At 37.6% G+C, this 19,730-nt stretch overlaps 1 protein-coding gene across 1 annotated transcript; it reads right to left on the minus strand.

Annotated features, from left to right (window-relative positions):
- Positions 1-14: 14 nt before the first annotated feature.
- LOC146703044 (integrin alpha-M-like) lies at positions 15-17,280 on the minus strand. The gene is made up of 30 exons (XM_085466154.1): positions 17,244-17,280; positions 15,200-15,302; positions 14,972-15,075; positions 14,750-14,820; positions 14,551-14,665; positions 13,140-13,267; positions 12,844-12,989; positions 12,390-12,540; positions 11,644-11,791; positions 10,899-10,972; positions 10,660-10,777; positions 9,763-9,929; positions 9,507-9,653; positions 9,189-9,398; positions 8,947-9,080; positions 8,570-8,712; positions 8,305-8,459; positions 8,056-8,181; positions 7,627-7,700; positions 7,410-7,551; positions 7,222-7,320; positions 7,048-7,127; positions 6,882-6,968; positions 6,732-6,801; positions 6,533-6,631; positions 6,343-6,423; positions 6,116-6,226; positions 706-816; positions 522-632; positions 15-340 (listed from the first exon to the last, which is right to left on the minus strand). Exons 1-30 carry the CDS (start codon positions 17,278-17,280, stop codon positions 251-253), a joined length of 3,432 nt encoding a protein of 1,143 aa, XP_085322280.1. The 3' UTR covers positions 15-250.
- Positions 17,281-19,730: the final 2,450 nt, after the last annotated feature.

A 19,730-nucleotide genomic window follows, 5' to 3' on the forward strand; every position in this document is an offset into this window, starting at 1 on the left:
AGATTCATTGTAGAGCAAAAAAGTAAAGTCACTTTGAAAACACAAAACTTCCATAATACTTCAGAGTACTTCAGAGTAAGTGAGGGATGGAGTGATTTCAGACATAGCTGTTTGTGTTTAGCGAATCAAACGTGGTAGCACTGACATTTATATGCACAATATTCATTCCTAAAAATATCAGGAGGGTATATTCACAGATATTCATCCTATTAATTTAGTTCACACCTACAACTAAAAAATGTGATCTTTGTTATTCTGCTGTTGCATCAGTCCCTGGACCTGGAACGTCTGCTGGATTTTCATTTATCATCTGTTTGTATTTGCTCTTGAAAAATCCAGCCTAGGAATGCAAGGGAAAAAAATCAAGCAATCATTAATTTCAGTGGCAGTAAAAATTTAAATAAATAACCAAGCTACATAAATGAATATTGTAACCTCTAAATTATTTTTTAACTGGAAATCTTCACTAAAATGTTTTAAACCTTTGTAATTATTGAAAAAGTGTAAGAAGTGTCTTTCACCTTGTACAGGCCAGCAGTGAGTAAAGCCAGAAAAGCCAACCCTCCCAGACATCCTCCAATAATTTCTTTGGTGAAATTTGGCTCAGGATACACTTCTACCACAACTTCAATCTGAGAGAAAACAGGATGTCGATGCCAAAGAAGCTCTTAATAACTCAAACAATAGACAAGAATGTGTACTCACCTTACGAACAGGAGGGTTGTCAGAACCTGTTGAAAAGTAGATGTACTGGTTTTTGTCGTACTCGAGACTGACTGTGCTGGTTAAGAGGAATTTGGCAGATTGAAGTCCAATCTAAGAAAAAAAAAATAGAATGAGCTGGCCATAAATTAGATTATTTCACTTACCAAGTTACTCATACATATACAGGAACAATGTGTGTTCACCTCTCGCCTCTGTGGACAGTCTTTATCCTTCAAGCTCGGGTCTGCTACCAGAGACATGGGAGCTTGAGGGTCCTGCTGGTCCCTTTGCTGTTCCGAGAACTGCATTCTTCTGCACAGATATTTCCTGGGATCGGCTGGAGCCATTCACCTAGCTTGGGGGTCACTGTAACGAGTGCTCCAATTACCACTGGGACCACTGTTACCTTCACCCTCCACATCTTCTCAAGCTCTTCTCTGAGTCCTTGGTACTTCTCCAGGTTCTCAAGTTCCTTCTTCCTAATGTTGCTGTCATTTGGTATCACTACGTCTATCACTACAGCCGTCTTCCTCTGCTTGTCCAGAGGAAGACGGCTGTCTTGTTGGTTAGCCATCACCATTTTGTCTGTCTGTATGTGGAAGTCCCACAGGATCTTCGCTCGGTCATTCTTGACCACCCTAGGGGGTGTCTCCTATTTTGACCTCATGATATCCAGCCCATACTTGACACAGATGTTTCTGTATACCAGTTTTTCCCAAACTTCTTTTGCTAGGCACGCCAAGTCCAGCCTCAGGATGCTGGACTTGGGCTGAAACCCTTCATGCATGGTCAGGCGCTTTCTCGTCTTGATATCAGTGGCTTCTCCTCCTTTGGCAAGATTATTACCCCAGTAGGGTAGCCAGTGTTGGGGAGTAACAGAATAGATGTACCGGCGTTAAGAATTTAAAATACAAAATATGAGTAACTGTATTCTGTTACAGTTACCGTTTAGATGGGTGAAAATTAGAATGCCATTTTTACCATCGGACTACATCACTCAAATCTGAATGAGCTTCGAATTAGGGATGAGTTTAAAAAATAGATTTCCAGATTCAAATCAGTCTTGGTTTTAATAAGCCAATATCGATTCATTAAATCCTAAATTGATATTTTAATATAAATGTATTTTGCCAGAAACATCAGAATCTCAGGTTAAAGCTCACGAAACTATTTCAACAACAGCCAAACAGCGAAAAAAGCAAATGAGAGAAATAAATGGTAAATGGCCTGTATTTATATAGCACTTTTACTAGTCCCTAAGGACCCGAAAGCACTTTACATATCCAGTCATCCACCCATTCACACACACATTCACACACTGGTGATGGCAAGCTACATTGTAGCCACAGCCACCCTGGGGCGCACTGACAGAGGCGAGGCTGCCGGACACTGGCGCCACCGGGCCCTCTGACCACCACCAGTAGGCAATGGGTGAAGTGTCTTGCCCAAGGACACAACGACCGAGACTGTCCAAGTCGGGGCTCGAACCGGCAACCTTCCGATTACAAGGCGAACACCCAACTCTTGAGCCACGATCGCCCAGAAGGTAAACAGATTCCGCAAAAAGATATAAACACAAAGAGCGGATCGTTAACCCGACAGCACATACATGTACATGCTGCGGGAGCTGAAAGCCGACACCTCACAAATTCTGAAGCTGCAGGTTTCGTCACTCTGTGCCCAACAGTGCATATCCTTGGTAGATCTCCCACTTGATGGTGACTTGTGCGATGGGGTTGAAGTTAGCTTCTAGTGTTGTACGCCACTTTCCCATTCAGTTCATGATGAAGGCTCCTAGAGTCCTGTTGATCTTTCAGGGCTCTAGAGTGCGACCAATTTGGTTGCAAATGCGACCAAATTTTTCAGTGGTGCGACTAAAAAAATATATTTGGTTGCACCTGTACGACCAACTGTTCCGGTAGCAAAAAAAAAAAAAAAATCTGCAACCTTCGCTGTGGTCAACAACAGACACACATTATACCCCTATCGTGGACTAAACCAATCAGAGATAGTCAGGGGCGGGACCTCTCTGATTGGCCGTGGTCCAGTAGAAAGTGCAGGTGGAAGAGGGAGGTGAGTAGCTTGAATAAAGCGATATCAATTCATTAAATTCTGAATCAACTTTTAAATATAACTGTTTTGCCAGAAACGCCAGATTCTCAGATTAAAGCTCACAAAACCATTTCAACAACAACCAAACAGCAAATGAGAGCAGGTACACGGATTCCACACAAAGACGTAAACACTGAACGGACCCGACGCATCAGAATCAACTTTGTCTTTCTCGGCTTTCTCACCCGACGGCCCGTAGACGGACACGCTGTCGGAGCTTAGCGGTTCTGATGTGTCCGGTCCGCGCTGTGATTACGTCTTTTTGCGCTGATTCTGAGCTGCAGGTTTTGTCTCTCTCCATCCAAAAAGCCAGCAGCAAAAGAAGCAGCAAACTGCGCTTCACATTTGATCAATGTCGTCATGAATTTTGCTGTTTTGCTTCCACGACTATTAAAATCACACTTCATGCACAGCTAGCTCTCTCTCTATCTCTCTCTGTACTTCAAGAATAGTTTCCCGTCTCCAATCTCTGTTTTCTGTATTATTCGTTCGCTTATTACCCACCAGTCTACCGCTGTTTACAACGCTGTGGCTGCTGTCTTTTTCTTTTTTCACTTAAATGACCTCGGACAAGAAAGCCTATTTTTTCTGTTGTTCAATACTGAAGAAATTTAAACTTTATATGCAGAACATTGTAGAATATTTTTAAGGTTATCTGCTATAAAAAGCCAGACCAGGAAAATCTCCTTCATGTTTTTCTGTGTTTTATTCTCAGTTACTTTCACACAAAGGCATCTGCTGTGATGTTCACAATTCTGATGAAGTCAGTACTGATAAATGATCAGAATTATAATATTTCTGACTGTCTGAGGCTAAGTTGAATCGAATCAGGACTTTGAAAACCGGAATCGAATGGATTATAGAAATCAGTGATGATACCCAGCCCTAGTGAGCAGCCTAGGCACGACAGAAGTGTATGTAGCTGTAATAGGAAAAGAACTATTGCTAACTTTTCTGTTAACCTTCCTGCCTTCTTGGGACCTTTTTGTGCCACTGCTATGTGTTAAATGGCTGCCATTTCCACTGTGTTCAGTGGAATATAACCAAACTTGCCACAGGATAGTTTTTACCTGTCAATGTTAATATTCCAGTGTGAATTCCTTAAATCAGCCTAAAATGGCTGAGCAGCAGAAATCCCCACACCCATCACCCTGGGGACCATTTTCTGCCCATTGACTTCCATTATAAACGCTATTTTTCATCCCCAAATTATCATTATATGATTTTATTTTTTCTTCTTTTCTTGGATGTCAATGAAGACTCAGGGCCTTGAAGTTTTAATTTTTAAATTGCAAAAAAAATGCAAAAAAATAATGGCAGGTCAAAATGTATGTTGGTGCCAATCTTTGGTCCATCTAAAGGCCTACTTATAATGACAATCACATATTACTTCAACTGGTTTTTTGTGGAAATATTTAGTTTCGTTTTTTGGGGCTTATAACACAGGGCGCTCATGTAATAACACTGGGATTTGAAGGGTTAAAACAACGACAATATAATTAAAACTTTACATGAATATTTCAGGGAGAAGTAGTTTTACAAGGTTGGCTAATTTAAAGTGGAATAAAATATGGATATATGGTCTTTTTATGGCGTTTTTGGGCGTGGCTGAGAATGGTCCCTAGGGTGATGGGTGTGAGTTTTTTAAAGGATGGCAGGAGGGTTAAGTTAAGGCCTGATCCTTCTGAAATTCATAGCCAGTGCTCTGACACGGTGTCATCAATCTTTGAATGCTGAAAAAGCACAGTGTATCCAGAAAAACACATTATATTATATAAATTATTATAAAATTTGTGTGCGCCTAACTTTTGTGCCGGTACACCTAACTTTTTAAAGTTAGGCGTACTGGTACGCCCATGGCAAAAAGTTAGTCTAGAGCCCTGTCTTTTACAGTTCTAGACATTCCAGGATCCAGGTGTGGGGCATCGAGTCATAGGCCTTCTTGTAGTCAATCCAGGCAGCACACAGGTTGGTCACCCTAGTGTTGCAGTCTTGGCTGACTGCTCTGCCTACCAGTAGCTAGTGTTTTGCGCCTCTGGTATTCTTGCCAATTCCCTTCTGTGCCCTGCTCATGTATTGAGCAATGTGCCTGTTCATTTTAGCCAGACAGTAGCTTCCATGTGGTACTGAGGGTGGTTATTGGCTGGTAGTTGGATGTGACTGGAATCTCTGGGAACTCTTTCAATACTGTTGGAAAACCATTTCAGGTGACTACATCACAAAGCTCATCGAGAGAATGTCAAGAGTATGCAAAGCAGTAATCAAAGCAAAGGGTGGCTGTTTTAAAGAATCTAAAATATATGTTTTGAGTTATTTCAAACATTTTTTTCTACATAATTCCATATGTGTTCATTCATAGTTTTGAAGTGTGTCCAAACATAATGCTAGGAAAGTACCTGCAGCGGGTCAGGGAAGTCCAGAGGGGTGAGCTGAACGGTAAGAACAACAGTAAGCTATCAACACCTACATCCTGCCCATGATCAGGTACCCTGCTGGAATAATAAGCTTGCCAAAGGAGGAGATAGAAGTCATTTAGATCAAGATGAGGAAGTTCCTGACCTTGCATGCATCCTGCGGCTGTATGTTAAGTGCAAGAAAGGAGGCCGGGGACTGGTGAGTGTCAGAACCACATTCCAGGATGAGACAAAGAACATCCATGAATGCATAATGAAAGTGGCCCCAACCAACCACTTGCTCAGTGAATACCCCAGGCAGCAGAAACCCAAGAATGAGGAGCAAGAGGAGGAACCATCATGGAAGGACAGGCCCCTGCACGGTATGTACCACCAGAGGAAGTGGCTGACATCCAGAAAGATCCTGTGGGACTTTCACATACAGATGGACAAAATGGTGATGCCTAACCAACCTGACACAGTAGTGGTAGAAAAGCAGAAGAAGATGGCTGTAGTGATAGATGTAGCAATCCTGAATGACAGCAACATCAGAAAGAAGGAACATGAGAAGCTGGAGAAGTACCAAGGGCTCAGAGAAGAGCTTGAGAAGATGCGGAGGGTGAAGGTAACAGTGGTAATCAGAGCACTAGATGCAGTGACTCCCAAGCTAGGCAAGAGGCTCCAGCAGATTCCAGGAACAACATCTGAGATCTCTGTCCAGAAGAGCGCAGTCCTATGAACAGCAAGGATACTGCACAGGACCCTCAAGCTCCCAGGCCTATGGTAGAGGACAGTCGCTTGAAGGATAGACCGCCCGCAGGGGCGAGAGGGGAATTTTTTTTATATACAGTATATATACATATATATATTAATGAAACATGTAACACAAATTTCGCTTCAACTACCTGCTCTATCCATCCTGAACTGAGGTTGGCAGATATTTCATATGTCCTCTTCATCCGTCTTTCCAGGAATGTGTTGCACTTGAACACTCTGCACCTGGCTACAGAGCAGTCCTGTTGGTGATTTAAAGAAGACTGAATGGAACACTTGTCTTGACCCAGTGCAATTTGAATTTTAAAATCTACTGTGAATTTACATTTCAGTAGCTAATGTGCAGAGGTGTACTTACAACTACTTTATTTGTCAGTATTTGAGGAACAAGATTTTTGAAAGGTGGTTCTTCATCATTTCCTCTCTGACAGTCTGTGATCTGGAATACATTTAAGTGCCAGTGTGATTGGTCCTCACATACATCTGTCCCACAGCTAAGCTTGAGCCATTTTGGGGTCAGCAGCTAAATCTTCTGGAATATAAATTACCTGTAGATTGTTCAAATCCACCCAAATGTCTTTTTCACCAAGCTTCACTGGAACCCTGATCACCACAGTGAAATTAAGCGCTCTGATATCATTTGTAATCTAAACAAGAAAAGAAAAGAATTACAAGCTTTATAGCTAGGTTTATATAACACAATACATTTAAAAAAAAATAAAAATCTATGGAGAAGGTATATTTCACCGTGACTGACTGTTGAACTGGTTTCTGCGAACTATTCATCCCAAATGTGAAATTGTTGTAACTGAGGGAGCTAAACAGATATATTTTTAAGGTTAAATACAAAGAAAAACAATTAGATAGATAGATTGATTTAAATAGAACAGCACATACTTTTCAAATGTCATGAAAATGCTGTATTTCACATCAATCCATTTCTTTTTGTAAAGTTCACTTGTAGTGGCATGCTCCTGATTTCCACTGAAAGAGAGAATTGAAAATATTTGTATTGTGTCTGGGATATTGCTTTAATGAGTACATGTACCAAAATGAACAGTACCTGCTGGCATTCACAGTGACAAAGATCTTCTTCTCAAGTAGACTGTTGTTGTCAATTCCATAGGAAACAATGAAGAAAACCTTAATTGAATGAGAGAGATAAGACTGAGTAATAATTTTTGCTAAATTATGCAGAACGTAGAATATACTTTATGTATAAAGAAAACAAACAAACCTTAGTTTTGCTCTTGAAAATTGGCTTGTAAATAGTGCAGTCTGTCCTTCCCCGGGATAAACCATCTTCACTGTCCAAGGGGCTGCACTCAATTCTTCGCTTTATTATAAAATAAAATGACTGCTAGATGGATTGGAAGAGCAGCAGATCAGTGATGAATTGATACAGACTTGATCCTGATACCTTACCTGCTGACTCGTGAACTTCCTGTAGGAGAGTCCAGCTGGGTGCGTGAGAATAACACGACTGTTGTAGGAGTTTTCTCCTCTGTTCTCCACTGTGACTGTGACATTCAAAAGCTCATCAATGCCCACTTTAACCTCTGAGGATCTGGCAAAGTATAAAGGAGGATGAGAACAAAGGAAAAGGAAAGCAGCCAAGCAAAGTCTTGTAATTCTGCCACACCTGGTGAAGTTGAAATCCACTTTCAGGTTATCAACACACTTGTTGTCATTGCCACAGTTGATGTCAAACCCTAACTGTGGAAGAGAGCATGATGGAAAAAAGTATTTACATGACGTTTTATTTACGGATTGCAATTTGAACATTGTATAGCCAAATCCAATGACCAATTTTTGTGTGCTGCCATTTAGTGGAGGCTTTGTGTTGTTGTTAGAGGAAACAAAACAACTTGATCCATTTATGGAAGACATCTTGGTCCTCTGGACGCTCAGGGAAACAATTTAAAGTGTATAATCTAAGACAAAAACTATAATTTTAAGGTAAAGAACTATGTAGAGTAGGACTCATTTTTCCAAAAACTGATGCCTATGCGTGTAGACAAAAGAATTAGAAATCAGGGTGTGGAGGAAGTTGTTTTGTTAATAGACTTACAGGATGAATGGTTGTTGTTTTAGTCTGTGGGGACAGACTTGGTTTGGGATCTGTGTTGGAAGATAAACCATCAAATGTGAATTTGAGCTCATTGGAGAGCACATTGAGAGAGTCTTCAGGACAGGCCTGCAAGAAGAGGGATGAATGGTTTAGATTCAGTGTTAAAGGACTCTTTGCATTGAAATCGATTGATTGTATTGTATTGTTTATATTTTGTTTTGTTTTTTTCCAGATATTGTTAGATTTTACCTCAATATAGAATTTTACAGTTGAACACTGTCTGTTTCTTAAGTCTATAGTAAATGATCCAGACTGCTCTTGTTGTTTCCCACTGATGTATGCTCGGTTGTTTGGAGGTTTCCGAGTGGCATCCACTGTTAAAGTATAATGAATCCTTGCTTGAGCTGGAATAAATCACAAATGGATTTCAATGCTATGAATTTATATAAATAAAAAACATTAAGCTGATGGGCAGTGACTTTGTAGTTTAGAAAGGGAGAGGAGAATGATGAACCTGTGTTGACTGTAGACACTCTGCTCATGGTAAAGCAGAGTTCAGCTGTGTTCTCGAGTGGTTTTGAGCAGTCTACATTCGTAGTAAGGATTTGCTTTGGGCTGAATGAAACGTCAGTTTTCACGATTACTATGGGCCTTGATCTGGAAAGTAGTAATATACATGTGAACTACTTTTACCTTCATAATTAATAACATACTAACATATGGTATCATTAGTGGTGATCTCACCAGAATTAGTAACACGATTTCACAAAAGTAAGCACAACACATTTTATAAACCACTACTGCTTAAAGGTTTTTGGTCACTTAATAATATTTTTAAGATGGCAGAAACATTGCCAACAATAACACATGATTGGACTGTCTTGGACTTACCTCAATAAAACAACTTTGCCCTTTGAGCCCACCGCTAAGTCAGGCAGTCCATCACCACTCTGGTCAAAAGATGACTGACTGATTGACACGCCAAAGAACTTCAGTCCTGACTGGACCTCAGAGCCAGTAATTCTCTGTGTACATGGACATATTTTATCTAATCAAGTTGCAGATTTTGTCAATATTGAGATTACATGATAGATGAGTTTAGACATCATTGTGAGCTCTCTGATGCTGTGCACCTGTGAGTAAGTAGGACTGATTCGTCCTCCTTCACTGTGGAATATGTAGATGCTGCCTTCACCATCATTCTCCAAAGGTGCTCCAACTGCCAAATCCCTGAATCCATCTGAGTTTAGATCAGGCAGCACAGCAAGAGAAGAGCCGAACCTTCCTTTGACAGCTGCATGTCCTCTTAGTACTAATGGATCATCAAAATTACACTCCACGAACTAAAAGGAAGAGAGTTAATATTTTATGATCATTAAGAAAGTTGGCAAATAAACTGATTAATTTAACTGTAGTACATAAAATATTATAAATATTCTAAATATATTTACCGAACCAGTTAATCTGCAAACATAAACTCTTCCCTCTCTATCAGGCTCCGTGTACATTGGGGCTGATATAAAGATTAGATCAGTGATGTCATCATTATTTATGTCCATGGCACACACCTCTGCCCCGAAATATTCACCAGTCTGATACTGTGTAAGGAACAAATTATTAAAGAAAAAAAACATCAGATACATAAAAATGATACAGGTTTTGATTATAGTTTATTTTTCATGTCCGCCTTATACTGTAAAGCTGTACCTGCCACGGAAACGGCTCAATCGTTTGTTTCATAAAGCTTTGTCTGTTAGCTGTTGAGAACTGTAAACTCCATGTCACAGCAAGCACTGTTCCTCTGTGTTTGAACCTTGGAGCACCAATAACTGTCAGTGAGCCACGCTGGGTTTTAGCAATTGCCATGGAGTAACCTAGAATTTAACAGTCAAGCAGTCAAAGTCATTAGTTAAAAAAAATCAAATGTGGCTAACATAGACAAATTGTATAGATTTTTCTAAAGTACCTCTGCAGGGAGCAAAGTTTGAAATTACATATTTCAACAACTGTCTAACATACCAGATTAAAACAAACAAAAAAACTTACTTGTATCCTATAATTCAGCCATCATTTGCAGTAAGAAGCCTTCTATTTCAACATACCCTTTTCTTGCCTTAAGCCTACTGCATGTTACAGATGTCTGCAGACCAAAAGAAGTCTTCACCTAATTTTATTCTGAATCTATTTGTTAAAGTGATTACAGTTTCTATACTCTGAATCACAAAGGAACCCCCAACATACTTACTAGTGAGCATATCCATCCAACCATACATTCATCCATTTGTCTATCATCTTACTATTGAGGGCAGTTTTTGGTCATTTAAACCTAAATTTATTTGTTATTGTTGTCTTTTCTTATTCCAGTCTTCTGGGTTTTCCAGGTTTTTTTATTTATTGTTTTTATTATTTTAATTGTAGCCATTTGTTTCATATTTTATGTTAAGTAACAGACAATCAAAACAATGTGACTGATATTAAAATGCTTTTAGCATATACACCTTCAGCATTTTGAATATTTTTTTCAGTTTTTATATTTCGTCCAATAATAATAATTACAGCATAGCTATGTTTACAGTTAGTTTGTTGTCAGTGTAATATTCTCACCAAGATAACTGTCAGGCTCCAATGGCATCTCGTATGTTTTCACCCTGTCATACCCAGTTGTAAATTGAGTATAGCCTCCCGTCCACTGGTTGGCACCAACAATAGACATTTGAATTCCCTGCAGTGTAGATAGATATATATTGAATTCATAGAAATTAATTTAAAATCTGAAGTTTGTTTGGCTGCCCTTTTTTGTATATCACTTGACTGTCTGGTTAGTTTAAAGTGGTTTTAATTACCTCAGGCACATAAGCTACATTGAATCCCTCTTGAGCCATTTCCATTCTCAGTGACTCCCCACTGGTCTGAGATCCTGAAACACAAAAATAAACACAAATTTAAAAGACTGTAATAAATTCCGATTTGCTCATTCATGCTATTATTATGACTTAATGGTATAATTCTAAATAATGACTTGCTGTTTATTGAAAGCATGTCAGAGTGTATTTTGGTCATTTTACAAATGGACAAAGATAAAATTATCAACTTCAGATGGAAGAATTGCTATAAATTTTAAATACAGTTAGAACCACGAGTTTCTGGACAATGACTCAAGCTGTGCACATTTTCAGCTTTGATTCAAGTTGTTTGAAATAAAGACAATAACCATATTCATAAAAGTAAATAACAACTGAAACAGCAAAAAAAGCACAGACATGCATAACAGACATGTCTGTAGACATGTAATAGAGGGGGGAAGACACAGCACCGAAACACTGATGAGAATACTACAGAGAGTATTAAAATTTAATCAGAACTGGAGATCTCAAGTACTAGGGATATCTGAGAAGCCAAAAACAAACAATGGAATAATGAAAACACAGGATTCCTAATATTATAAATTAATTTATTAATCAGAAACTTCCAAAAATAAAGTAATTTAGAAACAAATCCTACCAGTCACCAAATTCCTTTTTCTCCATTGTAATGCTCTACCAGGCCTTTACTCCAGAAAATGTCAACAAAGCAAGTTTATGTTTGTACCTTCGATAGAGATTTTTTTCTCTAAGTTCTGTCTTATTATTTCAAGTGCGTTGAAGTCTCTAACTTGAAACACGTGTTTGTCTGAGGGAAAAGATGCAATGGTGTCCAGTTCTTGTTTTGCCTCAGGTTTATTAAACGCATCCCCCACCTAGAGGGGAAATACATACACACACACACATTGAAGTTATTATATTGTGTGGATTTGTTTCCCTATTAAACCAAAGGGATCCAAGTATATTTGCATTTGCAATGAGTACTGAGTTTGTATACTGTACTCTCATAATTTCCCCAAAATAACAAAATGCTCTTATAGATGCTAACATCTAAATACATTATAATAGCCGTTTTTACATATCTATCACCCATAGCAATCAGTTTCCTATCAATGTTTGTACTTTTTAAATTGCATAAGAAAATTAGTAAGTAAGTAAGTAAAATTTTATTTATATAGCACCTTTCAAGATAAAAGTGCTTCACAGAAGCTAAAACCTAAAAATAAAAGTCAACCAAAAGCAAGTTTTAAAAGATGAGTTTTTAGCTGTCTTTTAAAAGCGACCACGGAGTCCACAGATCTCAGGCTCAAAGGGAGAGAGTTCCACAATCTGGGGGCCACAGTTACAAAAGCTCTGTCGCCTTTTGTTTTCAGCCTCGCATGTTGGACGACCAGCCCTGGTCACGTGACCTCAGGAACTGCTGGGAATGTATAAATTAGGTTAACTTTACAGGCTCAATGAACAGGTACTTACCCCAATAGCAAATCGAACTATTTTTTTACTCTCAGCTAGCTGTGCTACATATGGTAAGCGATTTGAGTCTTGAGATTCTCCATCAGTTATAACTATCAGCACCTTCTTTGCATTTGATCTGGATCCCCTTTGTGGTGTAAAAACATTTTGGCTGTTGAATGAAGAAAATAGAGTTTCAGTTCATCTTTCATCTTGTTGTCTTAGAGGTTAAGTAAAATAACCTCTTAAATAACAATCATACCCTGCTTTCTAACAGTATTTTCTTCTAACATAACAGGGAATTTAGATTTCAGTTAAATATAGCTCTACAAGTACAGTTTTTATATCTAATATCTGACTTGCTCCATTAACTGTATAGACATCCACAAACACTAGACTCTTTTGAAAAAGGTTACATCAGTGTTTTGGATAAAAAGATCACACAATAAACATGCAAAATCTTGGCAGCACTTACACAGCATGTTCGATGGCCTTAGCTGTGTAAGTTCCTCCACGTAGTTGTGTAATTCTATCAATGTTAGATTTCCATGATCCAGATGAGAAAAAATTATTAAAGTAGTAATGGACCTTTGGTGAATGAGAGAACTGGGAAACAGAAAACTGAAGAAAAAACATGCACAGAGAAATAAGTGGAAAGTGGAAATAAGTGGAAAACATAAGAAAAAAAAACATATTTTTATGGAAATTTAAAAAAGCTACATGTACTTGTAATGTCTATGTCTAACTGAGAATAGCAGTGCAGTTCCTCACCTTTGTATCACTTGAGAGAAATGACCCAACGAGGTTTTTCACAAAGGTCTTCATTTTTTGAAAATCTTGACTTTTTACACTCCCTGAACCATCCAACAGAAAGGCGATGTCTGTTCCAATCAGGCATTCTGTCAAACAGATGGGCAAGGAATGCTCTTTTAGTGTTTCTGAACTGCTCTCTGTGCCCTTTTTGTGGAAAAGACTGAATTTCTTGGTATTCTGGAAGAATAATATTAACATCATTGTTTTCCCTTTAAATCTCCTTTTCACTTCTTTTTTGGGCCCTATTTAACTTGAAATTGAGTCCTGTGTTTGAATGTTTAACACCACTTAAGACTTAGCACAACTCGCATAACAAAATAAAACAACTTTCTTTGTGGTCTGCAGTGAATTTAAAACAAAAATTTTCACTTCTTAATTTCAAATTTTATTTGTTAAAAAATTACTTTTTTATTAGTTACACTAGTTTTTGAAGTTATTTGTATTTCTTTCTAGAAGCTATAAGAAATCACAAACAAAGAAAAGGAAACATGTCACTCTTAGACTGTCACGGCTGAGCAGCCGGTGCGTTTCAGATGTGAACCCAAATGCAGACACAGGAGAACAGAACCTGAATTCAAACAGAAAGCGAGCCTTTATTTGGTTGATGGAAGGAGGAAACATGAAAACTAAGGAAACGATGAACAAACTGCAAAACTATGAGCAAACTATGACAGACTATGAGAAACGATGACTCAAAATAACAGACTATGATAAATTAGACAAGACACAAACGCAGAAACCAAGGAGACAATCATAAATAATGGCTGACTTTAACCTCAACTGAAAGCTAAATAGGAATAACACATGATCATGATATAATCACAAATCTAACATGAGATGAATAAAAAAATATACTCAGACCGCTGGTTCAGAGACCCAGCCTGTGACACCAGACCATGGTTGTTTAAGTTGACTAAAACTAAACAAAGAAAAATTAGAAAAAACAAAAAACTCTTTTTTTAATTAACCCAATCAAATTCAAACTAGTAACATGTAGTTACAATTAATAAAAAAAACTAAAATGTACAAATTTTGTCCTATTTGCCAACTCAATCAGTCTGCTGAATACAAGCACTGTTTCTCTTCTTAAGGGGCGTGGGGGTTCAAATGTACATGTATGGTTTGCAGTTCTTGATGAAGAGACACTGTAATTCTATTATATGTGGCACATGCAATGACAATAAGTATTATACTCTGTTTTATGTTGTCTCAACTAAACTCCTCTTTGTATCAATCAAAGCTTACATTGCAAAAAAAAAAAGAAAGTGATTAGATTTTGTTCATTCTGTGACCCCCACAGCCCATGTTGTATGTGTGGGCATGCATGAAACATAAGTATATTTTCAAATAATATAAGTATGCTAATTACCGTCAATGGAAGAAGGGATTGGAGGTCCAAATATATTGTACTGGTCTATCTGAAAACACACACCATTGTACATAGTGTAGCTTTTGCAGTCCTTTGGAATAGTTGGACCACATGCCTGAAAAGAAAGAAAAGGTCAAATTCTGATTAGAGTTAACTGATTATTTTCCTGTGCCAGTGTATTTGCAGTTCACCAACTCACCACAGTGTTTTGGGTTCCAGGATCACTTTTCATTGTCAAACCAAGAGACATGTTGATTGCAAAATCTGGCTCTGGATTGGAAGCATTCATTAGATGTTAAAACACTCATAAAATACATTTTGTGATCACTATAAAAAAAAAGTTGAATATGATTTAATGAATACTTGAAAAATGCTGTCAGAGTTTCAGGACATTCTGTTGAGACATTAAGAAACTACCTACCTTGAAATTGTATATTTTGGCAGTTTTCTCCAGAGGTGGTACACCTATATATTTTCCCTTTTCTGTTTTGTGAATACTGTTCTAGTGGGGCACTGATGAGCAAGCTAACGAGAGAAAACCAAACATAAGATACAAGTTTGGTGGATGAGGTGAAGTGAAAAAGCTCCCATTGTTTTAATATGGATTACATGATTCAATATTTCTTTGACAAAAAAGCAAAAGTATTACTCTGATTGTCTTTGAACCACCTGGTAGCCAAAACCAGCAGCAGAGCTCCTCAGGGTCTTCCAAGCCGCAGGATCGATATTGAAACAAAGCGCTGCATTTAAGACTGAGAATTAAAGAAGAAAGAAAAACATTATTGAAGCTGATTATGGAATAATAATGTGATTTTATCAGCACTATCTATAATCACTTATAGAAACAGTATACAGTCTGTGTTAGTTTCATTGTATTTCTTGAATGCAGCCACAATGTTTCTTTTATGACCACTAGAGAGCACCAAAGTCCAACATTTTAAAGCTCTGAATTTTGTTACTCAGAACAGTTATTCAGTTAAAAAACATTTTTAATATTTTAATTTGGAATCAGTTTTGTGTCTTTGATTGTTGTATTTTAATCGATCAGTCCAAGAGTAAGTGCTGAAACATAAACTTTAAAGAAAAGATATTGTAGTACTTTTTAAAGCTCCAGATATTTATCAGGTATACCACAGTATCAAAACATATCATTACTATACTGTATAATTTGCTTATTTATAGTATTGAAAAAAATGCAGCTAAATAGACAATCACACCTGTGTGCACATACATCCTGCTCTCCTGAACTATGTCAGATTCATCAAGTTATGACAAAAACACACACACACACACTTACAAACAAAAACGCACACAACATAAGGCCTTGGGACTAGTGTTGGCCTGACAAAGACTTTAATCCTGCCCACTGGACACCTTGAAAAAGAGGGCATACATTTTAGACTTTTAACTGTATATATCTATTTTATAAGAGTTAAAGATTTTCCTACAGATAAACACACACACACACACAACCTGCAAATCAGCAAGACCTATTTAGAGACAGGAGTCAAAAAGTTCAAAGCAGTTGGAAGGACCAGTCTCCACAGGGCTTTTGCTTAGACCCAGACTCATGTCAATATTATCCCAGAGTCCACACCAGAGTCACACACCACTCAACAGCTCGCAATTTCCAAATCCTGTGCACATGGACAGACTGGTGAACATAACTTAACATAACTAACATAACATAACTTTACAACAAATCCAAACAATAACCAAAGTAGGAGTAGCACTTCACTAGCTGCTTTCAAGGCACCAAGCCATCAAAAGCTGATGCACTGCTGCATCCTTTCAAAGCTGCCCAAACAAACTCATCAGAGCGAGTGTGTGATTGCCACCAGGTATGTGACCCTGAAGGAACATAGGCCAACACACACACACACACACTTACAAACAAAAACACACACATAAGTCAGAAAATGTCTGAGATAAGTAAGGTTTGTATAGCATTTCTATAAATCCCAAAAATAAATTGAAATCAGAAAACTGTGATTACTAACTTTGATATTCAAAAAATACAGAGAGGCAAATTTTTTCTCAGATGAAAACCATAAAATTACAATCTAATTTTACATTGCAAATTGAATGTCCTGTAGAGGGCTTCCCCCTGAAATGACCGGCCTTATTTTTGCCTTCATTTTTTGGGCATTAGCTTTACACAGCTGTCTGAAATAACCAGTATATCATATAGTGCTTGTTCTCCATAATGTACATGTATTTGAAAAATATACCTCATCATTATTACATGCACTCATTTTTTTTCTTGTCACCATGACTCAGCCATATTAATATGATCATTATTGTTTCAACAATAGTTAAAAACTATCAATCCGCTTAGAATTTGTTTGATTTTTCATGTTATTTACATTTCTGCTCAATTGTTATACAGACATGAATAAACATGATATTAAACATGTCAGAATAAACTGGACAGATACATATGATGTGACATTAATGTAAAAAGCCTCAGGTTTGGTTTAGCCCCATACAGGGCTAAACCAAACCTAACAGTACATAACAGTCAGATATGTATGTATAACGATTGCATGGACTTATTACAGTTTTTGAACCTGTTTTAGTTTTATGATTGAAAAACACAGTTTTCATCAAAATGCCAGTCATAATTTTACTGTTTGCTGACCTTCATAATTAGAAAATAATAGATAAAATCACAACACACAAACTTGTTTTACCTGACAGGAATAGTGTAGCACTAGATATCCAGTCCATTGTGTGAGATGTTACATCTGCTGATAGTGTCAGAGAAGAGTTGAAACCAGAAATACAAAAATGATACAGTGCTTCCTCAAAGATAAGACAGTTATTTAAAGGAATTATTATGTAGGAGGAGTTACATCATTATTTTATGACACTTTAGACTGTGGTGGTATTGCTTAAGTCTTATCCAGTGATTCAAGCACTTGATTTTTATAACAACTGAAACGTTTATTAGTTTCTAGGCAACAAAATCAACTCATGTAAATAATAATTAAAGGTTTTATTTGGCTATTTATTATTCTAACTTCAGTTTTTGTTGCCAATAGATTGGTACAGCATATGGAGTGGTGTGGAGACTGTACTAGTCTGTCATGGTAAACAGAGAGCATGAAAGGAAAGCTCTCGATTTATTGATCTGTGTTTCTAAGATCATCTATGAGCAAATCAATTATTAGTGACTGAAAGATTGTGTTTATGGATGTATACAATGGAAATTCACTTCCTCTGAGATATGGTTGAGGAGATCAGTCATTTGGGAAAGCTGTTGCATCTTCACATCAAAATGGGTGTGAGCAGTGATGAGGGGTCATGGGTGCAAATATACCTCTACTTTAGACAACGCCCTTTCAGTTCCAGTGTGTTGACTAAACATTCATGGATTACCACTAATGCTTCACAGCACGTCACTGTGACTCAATACGGACTCAAGTCATGCAGTGTAAAAACAACAAAATTATTCAAGGTGAAGAAATGTAATATTCTTCAATGGCCAAAAATATGTTAATGTACAAAAACGAACTATTTTTTATAACTAGAACATTTACAGGAATTTGTTTTTAATCTTGAATGGATTAAATGTTATCCTGAAAAGAGTGCTTTATTATTTCAAGTATGTTGAGTGTCCTGACTTGGAACACATTTGTCAGAAGAAGATGTCATGGTGTCCATTTCCTGTTTTGAGCATATTTCAGCTGCCGTAGGGCGAGAGGTGGGGTACACATCACCAGTCTGTCATAGGACTAACACAGAGAGACAGACAACCATTTGTACTCACAAGTAACAGTAGTAGTAGTAATATAACAAAAATATAGCTAGATGACATGGTCTCATTCAAAACAATAATCTGTTGAACACAATTTAATCATGGGAAAATTTTCCAGGTAATTAAATCAAGTTAACATAGGTTTTGTTAATTCACAGAAAATGTTCACTTTTTGTTCTTACTTTTTTCTCTAGACCCCTTGTATTTGATTACTGTTATTTAGTATGAATAGTTTTTGAATCGTATTAACTCATTGCTGTTTTAATACTGAAAAGTGGGCTTGTTTCTATTCTATTAGTTTTTTTGATTTCCCCGTGTGTGAGTTTTTCTGTTTTCTCTAATATCTTCTTCAGTATATCATATCATGTTTATATTATGTTATGTTGTTTGATGTTTTCTTCTTGTGTCCTTGTCTCTCTGTTTTTGGTTTCAAGTCTGTGCCTCCATTCTCCATTTTCCCTATGTGTGTGTGTGTGTGTGTGTGTGTGTGTGTGTGTGTGTGTGTGTGTGTGTGCGCGCGCGTTGGCCTATGTTCCTTCAGGATCACATACCTGGTGGCAATCACACACTCGCTCTGATGAGATCGTTTGGGCAGCTTTGAAAGGATGCAGCAGTGCATCAGCTTATGATGGCTTGGTGCCTTGAAAGCAGCTAGTGAAGTGCTACTCCTACTTTGGTTATTGTTTGGATTTGTTGTAAAGTTATGTTCATCAGTCTGTCCATGTGCACAGGATTTGGAAATTGCGAGCTGTTGAGTGGTGTGTGACTCTGGTGTGGACTCTGGGATAATATTGACATGAGTCTGGGTCTAAGCAAAAGCCCTGTGGAGACTGGTCCTTCCAACTGCTTTGAACTTTTTGAGTCCTGTCTCTAAATAGGTCTTGCTGATATTTGCAGGTTGTGTGTGTGTGTGTGTGTGTTTATCTGTAGGAAAATCTTTAACACTTATAAAATAGATATATACAGTTAAAAGTCTAAAATTTAATCCTTCTTTTTCAAGGTGTCCAGTGGGCAGGATTAAAGTCTTTGTCAGGCCAACACTAATCCCAAGGCCTTATGTTTGACACCCCTAATTTATAAGGTTGTTGAAATCTGCAGACAGCTGAGACTGAAAAACTCACTTAGATGAGTTTATGAATGTTTCTTCCACTAAAAACACTGCAAACAGATGAACAGAATCAACTTTTTAGGATGTTGTTACAAGAATGATTGTGCATGCATCACACTAAACAGTCCATTGTGTTACATCCATGAAAGTAGTTTGAGAAATGAGTGACGTATTGATTCTGCTGACAAAGTCAGAGTTGAAAACCAAAATGCAGAAGTTACAGGGTGACTGTTCAGAGTTACATCAGTGATTTAGAGGAAGCCCTGTGTACACCGAGCTACAATACTGACAGCACTATGTTTTAAACAGTAC

The sequence above is a fragment of the Copadichromis virginalis genome, linkage group LG8 (genome assembly GCF_057382275.1).
Source record: "Copadichromis virginalis isolate Kocher_CV1m ecotype Utaka linkage group LG8, C_Virginalis_male_GT1.1, whole genome shotgun sequence".
Lineage (NCBI taxonomy): Eukaryota > Metazoa > Chordata > Actinopteri > Cichliformes > Cichlidae > Copadichromis > Copadichromis virginalis.